Below are 13,193 nucleotides of genomic sequence, written 5' to 3'. Positions count from 1 at the left end.
GCATTCGGGGAACGAGCAAAAGCACCAACCATGTTGAACTGTAATTCAAAATTCGGTTTCGCACTGTCAACCATTGGATTCCGGGGCATACAAACTGTGGAGATCCGGGCTCTCCGGATGGGCCGGATGAGTGGTTCGATGCGGTGTAAGCATCTCCAGCAAATGTTTGCTGTCCTCCCACACACACACACACCCACACATCCGTTGCAATTGTCCGGTGGAAGTGAAAAATCCTTACTTCCCTCGAACATCCGATTGTCTCACGACGGAACCGGACCGTAGAAGGCAGACCGGTTATGTCACCCAGAAAGAACCAGCACAGATAAAGAAGACAACGAAAAATTCAAGGCAGTGGAAGAGGAAAAGAAGGAGGCGAAGTTTATGTAAATTATTCATGGCACAATAAAGATTCAGCTTCGCATGTTACCCGTCCTGGGCGTTCTGAAGGGGGGAGTTTTGCGTCGCACTGAGTGTTTTATAACGAGAAGATGGCCGGCGTTTGCCGACGATGTAGCCACTTTCAGGCAAATACTTTACATATCTCGATGCGTGATGGTACATTGCCGACACCCGTCTGGCCCCTGTGCTTATACACCGCCCCTCGAAAGCCTCGCCGTAACGAGCTTGAGCTTTATCCGGTCGGATAGCGAGCGTAACAGAACCCACTAATCGACCGGTCCGGCCTAAACCGACTTGAGCGGAACGGATGTGTTTGAGCTTATGAACAGCCGCCTGAACATGGCGAACTCAGCAGCAAACCGCCGTTGTACTGGCCGTGTAATCTTTCGTCCCTTCGCTAATGTCCGGAAAAAAGGGACACAGTGTCTGTATCTGTTTTGGGATCATAAAACTGCCAACAACTTCCTATCTGAAGTGGGTGAAAAGTGACCGTATCTCACCGTTCGCGGCATGCGTTTGGACGATTCTCGTTTTGGTTTTTCATTTTCGGTGTAATAAGGGCTTACCTCGTATTACCCGGAACTGCAAAACCTGAGCGCTAGGGCCGAAAAAAGGCACACCACACCACATCAGGCGAACCTTATCAAAGTGGTTCTCGGGAGTGCTTAAGCTAGGACCCTGAATGCCGTGTAGGTTTAGCCATGGTAAGCATTTTGCGAATGGTGAACCTGACGCAACCTTGTCCCAATGCTACATCATCCGAAATAGTGAGAGTGATAAAAATCACCCTCCAGAAGAAAGGGTTCTTTTCCAATCTACTCCGGATGGTACAAGCGTTCCGTCCAAGATGTAGTTGCGTTACACTTTGTTGCAGTTCTATTTTCTTAACTTGTGGAAATGTGTTTCGTTTGAAATGAAAGTTGTCGCGTAAATCGGAAAGCATAAAGCGCAAGTAGTGTAGTGGCGTCGGAGGGTTTGAAGTTGACGTGGGCCGGTGGAAACGCTCTAGAAAGGAAAACGAATCTCGAAAGATTGGTCACCTGGGAACGATGAAAAACAACCAAACACGACCCAGTTGGTAAAGTGTGCAGGGGCGTTCGAGAAAAACGGCGAGATAAATTATAAACTAAAGTCAGAAAGAGCTTACCGTAGTTGCTTCGAACTCGTTTGGGCACTGGACGGGGAACGGAGGCCGGAAAACGGGGGCCCGGGCGGTTAAGGATGCATCTTCCGGCTGGTTACATCCGGGTGCTCGTACATACTTTGTAGCCCGCGCCCGCAAACCTTGTCGCTCGGGGCTCGGGTCGTAAAGTAGAAATTCTTTCTGTCGGTTTTATCACTTTTCATTTTCTCGTTTCCATCATTTGCAGCGGTGTGATTAATCCCTGGATAATTACGAAATTATTTCTAATCCTGACATCTGCTTTCCCCTCCACGTGTATCCGCTCGATAGGTACAACACCAAGCTAGCCCTGCTAGCGCTGCCCAGTGTCATCTTCGAGCCGAGGTTCCGGGGCTCGGTGCGTAATCTGGTCTACTCGGACCAGCCGGGCGTATCACCACGAAGGCAAGAGATGCGACAACCGCGAGACATCAAGGTAAGCATCACCTCAATTCCAAACCTTCCTATATCTTGGACCTTTCTATATCACTCCAATCCTCTGCGTTCTGTCGGTGGTTATGTCATTCGCATTCGTTTTGATTTAATAAGAGCCGTTGCGCTTTTCAAGTGCGCTTACCCAGCTGCTCTAACCAAGGTCGTTTGAGGGACGTCAAGACTAGCAGAGCACCTCAATCGGTACACGGTACCTGCGGCACTCGACGCTCCTAACACAAGACACGGGACAGCATTCGGTGGAGCGCATTTGTCAACCGAGCGAGCTGGCTTGTTTCTGTTTCGGTTGGAAAATTTATCACCGATAAATCAACGGATGTCGCACGTTGGCGAGTATTTTTTCCAGCATTACTTTATTTCTTTTCCACCGTACCTTGTGCCTTGGAACTTTCACGCGAACAACTTTCTAGTTCGCTAGCATGCGATTGTTTTACTTTCGCTCAGGTCAGCGCTGGTGCGTTGATGGTAGAAGGGCACTAATCGCTCAATAATCGTTGGAGGTTTTTGGGAGCATAGGTAGCGATTTATCGTAGTTTCATATTACCTCTCCGTTTGAGGGTCAAAGTAAGTGACCGAGGAGAAAGCGCGAACGTATGATAAATTGATTTACAATGAGCAACGACATGAGACTTTTCTTTTGTTTTTTTTTTATACAAACCATACAGTGGAATGTACAATGATTGCAAAAAAGCCATCATACATGGTTTGCTTGAGCCTACCCACGGCCATTCGAATGCCGATCCGTGATGTTCTTTGCCTGGTTTGGATGGTTCCATCGATTAGAAAAACATTTCAAAACCCTCACACACACTTCCAATCGTTCGTTCTTTACGTCAAACATTTCCAATTTCATTCGATTGCGCTGGCGAATAAACTGTTTCACCATTGAACCCACCAACAAGAATAGCTGCTGTGCCCTACGGTCACAGAGGACATTTGAAAAGTGTAGCTGGAAAATGGAGTAGACAAAAAAAGAAGAACCTAATCATCAGACATTCGCCCAATCCCCTCACTGTACGGCGATATTATTTCACCATGATCGAAACAATCGTTTCGTCGGACGACCAAGTTCGGATGACACCCACACAATGTGATAGCATTTGCTGGGGTCTGTGCGTAGGAGGAATTACTTAACTTCGGATGACTTCCCATCGCACTGTCCTGGGTGTTTGGCGTGGGTGACTTTTGAAGTTGGTTTTACACTGGGGAAAAAGCATTCTTTACGCCCATTAGAGCAGCATTCAACAGTTGAAATATTAGCAAAGTAGTTAAGTGTTGATAAGCGCCGAGGTGGAATGATGCAGATTTGGGGACAACGTGCGCGTGCAAGACTCCGAATATAATTCGTTTAAACAGTTCATTATAGTTGTATCGTGTATCGAAATATCCAAAACCCATGAATAATTTGATTTGGTATAACATCCAAAGCTTTTAATTAAAGTCAATCACTGGTTTACGTTCAACATATACTACACAATTTGAGAGCGATGAGTAGTTATTAGCTTCAGCTGCTAAAAACTAGTCAAATTGTAGTTAATTCTGACAAACGAAATAACGAAATACGGTAAGTTTTAATAAAATAAATCGTTAAGATTCAGCAAAACTCTTGAAATTCTTCCGACACATAAACATTTCGTGACGTTTACTTAACTCAAATGTTACGGAACCACCACAAAGCACATTCAACACAACGATTAGCGACACCTAGCGGATTTGGCTAACCAATGCTTTCTCAATACAGATTTAAAGTCGGTATTATGGGACAAACGCACCGATTTAAGATTGTTTATATTGAATTGTCTGTACGCTTCAATGCATAATCGAGGCATGATCAATCTTTCCCGGAAATGATACGCTTAGCGCAGCTTTGCCGAGACTAAAGTGCAAAAGAACCGGCGCTTGGAGCCAAATATATCGTCAGTCCCCCGTTGAACCGTTGGCGCCTTTGAATCCCCGTTTTTTTTTTACTCATTCATCCGTCGCGTTGGGTGTTGTTGTTTTTTTTTATGCCGTTCGATAGCACCCTTGTACCCTTTCGGGTGACTTCTTATAATCTACCCTTTTCGCTACTATTTTCCCCGTCTAGGCGTGGGTCGATCGGTTGGAAGATATTTGGAGGATTTTCATTTCATTCTGTGCTTCTTCATGGTGAAACAAAAACGACACAAACACACACACACACAAACGCGAAGGGAAGGTTCTGATGAGGTTGGTGTTGGAAACTCCAAATCGGAAAATCTCCGAATAAACGACCCCGTCGGCTGGAGGGTCGTCTGCGGTACGGCAAATAAAATTCTTTTTTATGGTGAACAATTTTTCCACAGCGCATAAATTGTGCCTAAAAGTCAGAGATAGAGCGGCTTTTTTCCGGCCTCATTTTGTATGTGTGTGTGTGTGTGTGTGTGTGTGGGGGGGGGGGGAGGGGAGGGGGGTTCTGTGTCATTTTTATTTTTTCTCCTCTCCCTTGGACATGGAGCTGACAGGCTCCGGCGTTCACGATTGTCCGGTATGGCTGATTTCAGCCGCTAAAATAACCAACCGCGACTCATCCACTTCTATTTTCTTCATCTCGTGGCACTTAACCGAATGGCTGCCATTGGAGTCATTCTTTATTCGAACGATTCAACCCCATTCACTTCGCTTCTTTTCTTTTTGCTTTCCAGTGTGGAGATTCACCCTGCGATCTGACGGCGATGCCACGAGAAAAAGTGACACGGGTAAGTTTTGGTTTGGGTTTTCTGTTCCTTAAAATGTGCATTTCCTTCTTTAGCCTGTGCGATAGCTACACTTGATGGTGATTATCAACGGCTTGCTAATTTTAACAGGTTTAATCCATTTATTTACGACTGTGATGATGATGATGAAGGTGTTCCCGTGCAGTGATTAAAGATAATACAGCATTGTGCAATGTGTAACGAACGGTTTATAGATACATTTATTCTATTATTTTTATATTAGCTTTAATGCATGCAAAAAAAAACGTTTGATTGTACAGAGTCACAAGACACGATACTATATTTCACAGACAGAATACAAAGCAAGCTAATGGGATTCAATAATGTTCTGCTGTGGGTGTATGCTAATCAAGAAACATTGATTTCGCAACGAGATTAAATCGCACTGGGGTATATTGTAGCGAAACAAAAAAAGAAATATAAAGTTGTACATAATAAGCTGTCGGGAAAGGGATACACCGGATGAGACCATTCGTTACGATAATCTGGAAAAACACATTCCTTGAACATGGTACTTGATTGTTTGAACAGTAAATTCAACAATCAAATTACACAATCGATTCGAACTAGTGGTGAACCTGTCGGTGAAAGCAAAGCTGTTTGTGAGAGTGGCCTAACAAGGAAAAACGTGGGGCCACGTTTTTGGGTGGTTTGAAAAATTAAAGGAAGCACAGAAGCGAAGGCTCGCCGTTCGACGGCAGCAGGCAGTAAACGATGCCCAATAAATCCTGCAGCATGCGAAACGGTTCCCATTGAAGTGGATTTCTTTCATCACATCTCAAACACCTGATAATATCTGCAATCAATTTTTCTCCTTCGCCTCACTGCACGCTATCGATCTTACATCATCAGCATCCAAATCGGTGGCAGCGAAGGGCTTAGGAGCATTGGGTCTCTGCTGGGCAGATCGAATTGCCGCTGATGAAGCCCTCCATCAGCATGGTGGGCGTATTGTGCCGGATAGGGTGTCCCGAACGAGTACACCGAAGAGGATGAAAAGCCGAAAAATACCACTGATGAAGTCCCATTTCTCATGCGGTTGCTGTTGTTCCCTGCCCCACCTTTACGGGTACGCTCTGGTGTGCTTTCGTTACCGTCGTTGGCACGGCAACATATCCGTTATGGTTGGGCAGGATTTTTGTTCTGTTCGTTCGTCATCAAACATTGTGCTTTCAGCTCACTGCACCAGAACTTTAAGTTGGTACGCTCGGTCTTCCACTTTGGGACTCTCTGCATAGTGATCATTGCTGTTGCTATTATTTTCGCAATGTTGCACTGTTTCCAAAAAAAAAAAATCCTTTATTTTTGTTGAAACGATTGGACACCGTTTCACGTGCAAAAGCACGAGCGAAGCAGAGAAAACAAACTGCTGGGAAAAGGAATAGAGATTTCATGGTCGTTGGGTTGGGTGAGCGAGTTGAAGGGAAAATCGATAACCAATAAATCTTACCCTAAACCCCGACGACCATCGGCGGCTTTGCCGTCATCGTCTTCACTTTCCGAGTGTAACGACCAAGGTAGAGCGGTTAGAAATGTTGGCCTGCCTTGGGCAACGCGGTACAAATAAAGCCTTCATTCATCAGACCCAGTATAGTGCGATATCTCGCAACCTCACCAATGGCGTGGAGAATGAGTTGAAGGAGGATTTTTGGGCACGGCTACACCTACCAACCAGGTGCCAGAGCCACCCGGTTGCCGGATGATCAGGTGAAGCTGGTTATCTTTCTTGGTTCTTACCACGGAAAAAAGGTTTTAACGGTAGCCTTTACCAGCCCGTTTGCAGCTCCAGTGGTGATGGTGGTTCACGATGACGTTCTTAGTGCGCAAGAATTATACTGCTTCTTATCGGCCTCACCTTTCCATCCGTGAGAACGTGTGTATGACAGAAAATTAATCGCAATCCAAGCGGAACATATCGGTCAAGGCTTTTATTGTTGGAAACGGTTTTGCTACTGTCCCAAACTGATGAAATTTACAGAGGTTTTTGGCTGAAAGCTTTACTTGTTTTGCGATCACTTCGATTATTGTGGGCACCTATTGCTGGGGCATAAAATCCGCAGTAATATTATAGCTGCACGCGCGCCGTACTCTACCGTTAACAATAAGCTCTTACATAACAAGCGCTGGAATCGATTCGGAGAAATTCGGAAGCATTCTATGAAAGTCTAAAACCCCGTACCCCCTTAGCATCAGCTTGTACAGTTTCGCGTAGCACATTGATCTTCTTATCTGACACAGGCTGTCGCTTTTGCATGGCTCGCGTACTGCAAAACATCGCCCAACATCGCTTCGAATGGATGCTTCGATAGGTGCTTCTCATCGTTCCGTACTAACCTAACATTTGTGCCAGCTTATGACATAACCGGCTTTTATAACGTCGTTTACCTGTCCTCCTGCTCTTGAACATGGCAGGAATAAAGGGGGAAGGAACACACTTAATGCTAGCAAAGAGAAGCACTCTTTTGTTAGCGGGTTGTCGAATGTTGGGTTCATTGAAGAAATTTCATCCCCGGCCCCAAACGCCGGCCGTAAACGATGAAGCGAATAGTTCCCAACCGTTGATAATGATGTAGCAGGCAATTTTGAAGGCTGATGGATGAATTCCATAACAATTTTGAGTTATTTTTTTCCTTAAAGATGCCGTACTTGACTCGTACGAAGGTTATGGAAAGTATGCGTTTGAAGTTTCTTTTTACAATGTGTGCTGGCCAAAAGAGGTTGTATGTCTTGCTCAGGAGTATGCTCCTACGAAGAATAGCTATTGAGTGCTTCCATTTAAAGTTAAGTTTTAAGTTTCAAAACTACTACAGTATCTTCATTCCATTTTACAAAATTCGATAACTAGGTCAGTAACGGTGCAGCCACACTTTGTGACACGACAATGGTGATGGGACATGGATATTTTATTTATTTGTTAACAAAATCTCTGAAATGGGTTGAATATATTGCTAAAGCATTATATGCCTTTTTGGAAACCACAATACCACCAGGAACGAGTTTAATCTCGTATTCCAAATAAAATGGATACTTGTTGGAAAAAGCTATGCCACCCGACAAAAGTTGCATCGCATGTCCAGTCCTGTGGGGAAACTGGGTCCGAAAAACTGAATCCGAAATATTTCCCTTTTGCACCAGGTACGGAATGTAATCTAAACTAAAAATAACAACAACCACTGTGCAAAAAAAAAACTGAACGCTTTTGCGAATGGCGCACTGCATTTGCAAACGGGAATAAAAGCACAGAAAAACCTCAAGCAGAGAATTCACATCTGACAGTGGCACGTATGCAAGTTTTGCCCAAAGTTTTATGCGGTTTTGCACGTCATCCCCCCGGAAGAGTGCATCGCCATTACCGATTCGAATGTTCGGATTTTTGGAGATTGCGCTTCAGGGTTGCTCCCCAATGTGGAAGATGGTTCTGGAGCGAGAACGGGATGGGAAGGGGGGAGGAGAGGAGGTAAATATATCAAGCTGCATACCAATGTCCAATGCGCTTTTCACCCGAACGTGAACTCTGTGCTGTTCCGTTCGTCGCACCCTTTGTCGGTTTGTCGACAGTCTGCGTAGATTGTATGCAGCTTTTGACGAACCGTCGAAGAAGTGTGGAAGTGTAGGAAGAGAGCGATCGAAAATGAAGTGTTTGAATTTTTGGAGTATCTTCAAAAATGACGCTTTATGTACCACGTGCACCTGGAATCGTCCGATTCTTGGCAGTTGCCCGAGGAAGGTCTGGTAGGTGAAGAAGCACTTGAACATTGACGTGATCGAACCGGACATTTCAGCAGATGCTCTACTTCTCTCGGATAGGAGCTGTTCGAGAGACCTTGTAGTGGTCCCACCCGTTGGTGGACGGTATGTCCCACTTGTGCACATTCACAGGATTATTTTTCCGAACACACTTACGCTGGTGAAGACGGTTGCATTCTTTCCACCCCGGGGTGTATCTGTGTATCCGGAAGCGAGCATGTGTGTATGAGCATATCGAGCCGAAGTCAGACTGACTGTCTGTCCGGTGGGCGATGGAAAACATGGTGCCGGCTGTGAAATATACAGTCCCATCCGGCACCCCGGCGGACATCATTTAAACACGAACAAGTCAATTTCCATTCGCAGCTAGTTTTTGCCGGGGCCGCACATGGCGGTGGAACTCATGAATAACTCACGACTAATTTATGGTGCAGCCATCAATTATCACATCTCTCGCCGGCCCGAACGCCTGCCAGTCTCGGGTGGCATCCGGACACGGAAGGATTTGCCTCCGCTGCGATGGCATTTGAAAGCGGGGAGCTTTTGGCACGCGTTTGTTTGTGTTTGTGCTTTGGAAATATTTTCTCACTAAATTGCACTTTGGCGCTTTGGGGTTGCAGATGGATAGGGGGTGAAAAAGGGAAACAAGGTTGAGCTTTTTTGCAGCTCGTACTGTGTGTGGTGAATGGACACAGCGAAACAGTAGCGTGTAGCTATGATGGAGATATTTAACACTTTGTATGAAGATGAGCTAGAACTCTGATAAACTCAAGAGGATATTTGATTGAATTTTTTGTTGAAATACAAAAACTTAACTAACAATGAGATGAAGTACAGCTGTAATGTTTCATCAAAAGATTACAGCTTTTGCTACTTTTATTATTGAACATGTTCACGTTTGATAGAATTTCGATGTCAAGCGATTGATGTGACAAGCTTTCAACTCTCGTAAGGGGCGATAATTTACGCTCCCATTAACGTGCTGATTGTGTGTTTGAAGTCCAGTTCCAACCGATGGTTCCGCATTCATTCCATCCCCGCCACTAAACGTTACCCACCGTAATCGATGTTTCGAGACATCAGAGCATAATAAAGCACGCTTCAAGAACAGCGCCCTAGGGCATCACCAACATTTACCACCCCGTGGTAATTCATTTGCGCCCTGGTTCAGAACGGGCAGAGCGAGAAAGATGCAAAGAAAACATATTATGTCGGGCAACGCGTTACCACAAAGCGTGTGTGCTGGGGTTGAGTTGTTTGGTTGGCACTCGGGGAAGATACACATCCACCCATTCGAGATCCGGGGCGCGCACATGAACTACCGCACCGTAACGCAGTTTACTCAGACACTTCCGGTCGCACTCGAGAAATGGAAGCAAATCGAGAAATTGGATCAAATTACTGCTCGGTCCCCATTTGTGCCGAGCTACCCTCCAAACGCCCGCTGTTCTTCGCTCGGTTATCATCGTTTACAGAGTTCCGGACCCTTTCCGTTTTCCCAAAATGAGGCGCCATCCCTTTTGGGGTGGGTACTGTGTATCGATGTCAGGCTTGCTCTGTTACTTTGTTGGTGAGTAGATTTAGCCATGGCAAGACTATCGATCCGGTGGCCCGGTCCAGTAGCCCGAAGGATGAACCTGTTTCCCGTATTCCTGAGATGTGGAGCGAGCTAAGCGTGTGGGGTATTCTGAGATCTAGGTAGAAGATTCTTCCTGTACGAGGCACTCCGTCCTGTTAAGTATCGTGTGTGGAGAGATCGAACATTAGGATGTCGTTAGGAAAACGTTACAAAAATGAAACCCCAAGTGATTATCCTTTCGTTGAGGTTAGGATTTTTTGGATAATGGTTAGGGTTCTATTCCAAACTAGTACCAACTATCGTAAGAAACCCGCTCGAACAGGGTACTCGGCAGCGCCGTGGGAGTAATTGTTCAATTCGCGAATGAATATTCTCGCTTGGATACTTCATCATTTACCCTCGGCGCGCGACAAGCTTCGACTCATTATGATCGGGCAGCATCTCTTCCGATGTCTCCATCCGCCGCTTGCGCTGATGGCACACCCCCAATGCTGCTCTTACCATTAAATTATCAACCCATGATGAGGTGATGATGCGTTTCTGGCAAATCTCTCTGGAGCTTGTTCGGTAATTTTAGCAATCTCATCATGGCATCCGCGCAACCACCCAAATAGAAGCAAAACTCCATTAAAAGTTCATTCCATGTACTTTCGCCCCCACAAAAAAGCCGTGTTTTCCATCGCGTGCCACTCGCTGCTTTTACCCGCGATGTTCTTCGCTGGGGCGGCACCATACCAGGACAGCACCCTGTCGACAACTCAATCTGCCAACTGGTGGTGCTCTGTAGGGCGCACCCCGAAAAAAAAAGAAACACATCCAGTGCAGACGTGGCTCATGCGAGAATATTCACTTCCCATCCTTCCTCATTTGTCCATCGACTTGGAAGAAGCATTCTGAGCGTCCGGACGGGGCACGGGGACACGGGGTAGGTGGTGACCGGGAATACACTCACGCTCGGATACGAATTCCAAGAAGTCACAAACGGACCCTAATGATAACAAGCCCAACGGTGGTGCAAGAAGATGGAACGAGCAAAAGAAGATGCGAATATATCACTCACAGCGATAAAAATGGGCTTCCGTGCGGTTCTTTTTATTATCCGCCCTGCTCACCATTCTGCCGCTGCCACGGTGATGTCCTCGGATCGCACATTTCCGTATCGCATTTGGTGCGGCACAACTTCCGTTGGTTTGCGCCACCACCACCACCACCATCACCGGAGTTCATTTGTTCTCCACTTCCGGTCGCTTGGTCGACGCTCGCTACCTTCCTTCTGTGCTACGGGCTGTTGCTGCTGCTGCTGCTACTGCTGATGATCGTGTCATCTTCGGACCAACCAAAGCAACGGACCTCCATTGTCCCGGGTGGCATACACTGGTGGCAAATTATGAAATTATGTCATTTTATATGCTTCTTGCCATCGGGTAAGGTACGGTGGTGGGTACGGTTTTGTAGTACAACCGTTCGAGCGTCTTATCTCCGCGTCGGAACCATCGTTCGCGTGGCTCCAGTGGCTGGAACCTGAGCGAATAACAATGGTCTTTACAGATAACGTCTGGTCCCGATGATGTGCATTGTGAAGCGTCGGTTATGCTGCCGCGCCACTTTCGCTTCAGTGCAACGCGTCAAAAACGCGTCGACGCAAATGATGGCGTCGCAACACTGGCGGTTGTCCTGGCATCCGGTCTATCTGTTCACGCGCGATTCCGCGTAAGACGTCTTCGATCCGCCGGTGTACCACCGATGATAGGCGATAGGCCTTTTATAGCCTTTTGTTGCTGTTCTGCCAACCGTTGTTCTACTGAGGGAGGGTTTTTACGATTTATCTAGCACTGGCAGGAAGCGGTGGGAACAAAAGAATGATACGTCACTCTCGGTCGTAGCTAATTCCCGATCGGCGGCGGAAGACCAATTTGACACGATTTATGTGACCTGTTCCGATTTTAGCGTTCGATAAGTTTTAGCTTAGGCATGAAATATGTGTTCGAATGTGATTTGTTGGAGGCTTTAAAAGCAGATATTAAAGGATATCATATTCTTACAGTTGACCATTTTTGTCTAATATCCCATTGATTATTTCGTATTCAGTAATTAGCGCGTATTAAAGACTTGTTGAGAATGTTACCTCGGAATTATTTTTTTATATTTAAGATATAAATTTAATTACAAGAATTTCTAGTTCATGTGGCACAGTTGAAATATTTTCTGGACATTTTTTTTATTTGAACTGGAATTTGAGGAGATAGATTTAAAATTCTGCTCGTTTTTTGGAACCTTTCCAAGTCGCTCTACATACCGCTTGAAGCATTGTGCAGAATTGATAATCATGCTTGCCTAAGTAGATCTACCTTGACACATTCTAGTCCAACTTGAAAATAATAGTCGATAAATTAAATGAATTTTTTGATAACGATAAATTAATATTTTACTATGGTTCTACGACCTATAAATGTCAACCAAGTCCTGAAAATTCTTCTAAAAGCTTACATGTTCTTAGGAGTTACTTGGAAAACTCTGCCAGTTGATTATTATTATTTTTAATCAATCGGCTGTTATACTCCTTTCTAGACATCAACAGTATAAATATTGGACGATGAAAGACTTATTTTTAACTTCGCTAAATCCCGGATTATTTTGCGGTCCGAAGGTATTTTGTTAGTGACGCCAATCTTCACACGATAGGACCGGTCCATAATCCCATCCGGACCAATCCTCCGTACACAGGTCTGATTATCTGGCTACGGGTAAAAAAAGGTCACGGAAAGCCAAAAATGGATGGCCTCTAGTTCTAAACCTCTTGAGGTTGTGGTGCCGATAAAGAAGAAGAAGAAGAAATGTGGATGCTCCAGAACGGACTGTAATACGTGAAAAAGTTTGAAAAAGGACTTCGTACGGCGCATTTTAAATATGCTGCAGTAAAAATCCAATCGATCATAAAAATGAATGATAAGATAAAAAATGTACGGACGGAATGTTCATTCGCTGCGGAGTATTTCCATTATTATGTTCTTCAGGAAGAAGAAAAAAAAACCGCCCCCTCTCCGGGCATAAGTATGCTTTCCATGGCTAGCGGGGAACCATTTCAAAAGTTCATTTCCGTTTCTTCCACAGACATCAT

General features: G+C 45.3%; 1 protein-coding gene across 1 annotated transcript in view; it reads left to right on the top strand.

The window, feature by feature from the left end:
- The window catches only part of LOC128709625 (neurexin-1), a 77,199-nt gene that overhangs the window by 14,709 nt on the left and 49,297 nt on the right, over positions 1-13,193 (top strand). The window contains exons 3-4 of the mRNA XM_053804629.1: positions 1,853-1,997; positions 4,678-4,731. Of these exons, the coding sequence (XP_053660604.1) occupies positions 1,853-1,997; positions 4,678-4,731 (199 nt within the window). The remainder of the gene's footprint in view (positions 1-1,852; positions 1,998-4,677; positions 4,732-13,193) is intronic.

Source organism: Anopheles marshallii, chromosome 2 (assembly GCF_943734725.1).
Source record: "Anopheles marshallii chromosome 2, idAnoMarsDA_429_01, whole genome shotgun sequence".
NCBI lineage: Eukaryota > Metazoa > Arthropoda > Insecta > Diptera > Culicidae > Anopheles > Anopheles marshallii.
Note: the sequence above shows the minus strand (reverse complement) of the source record. Positions and strands in the feature narration are given on the sequence as shown.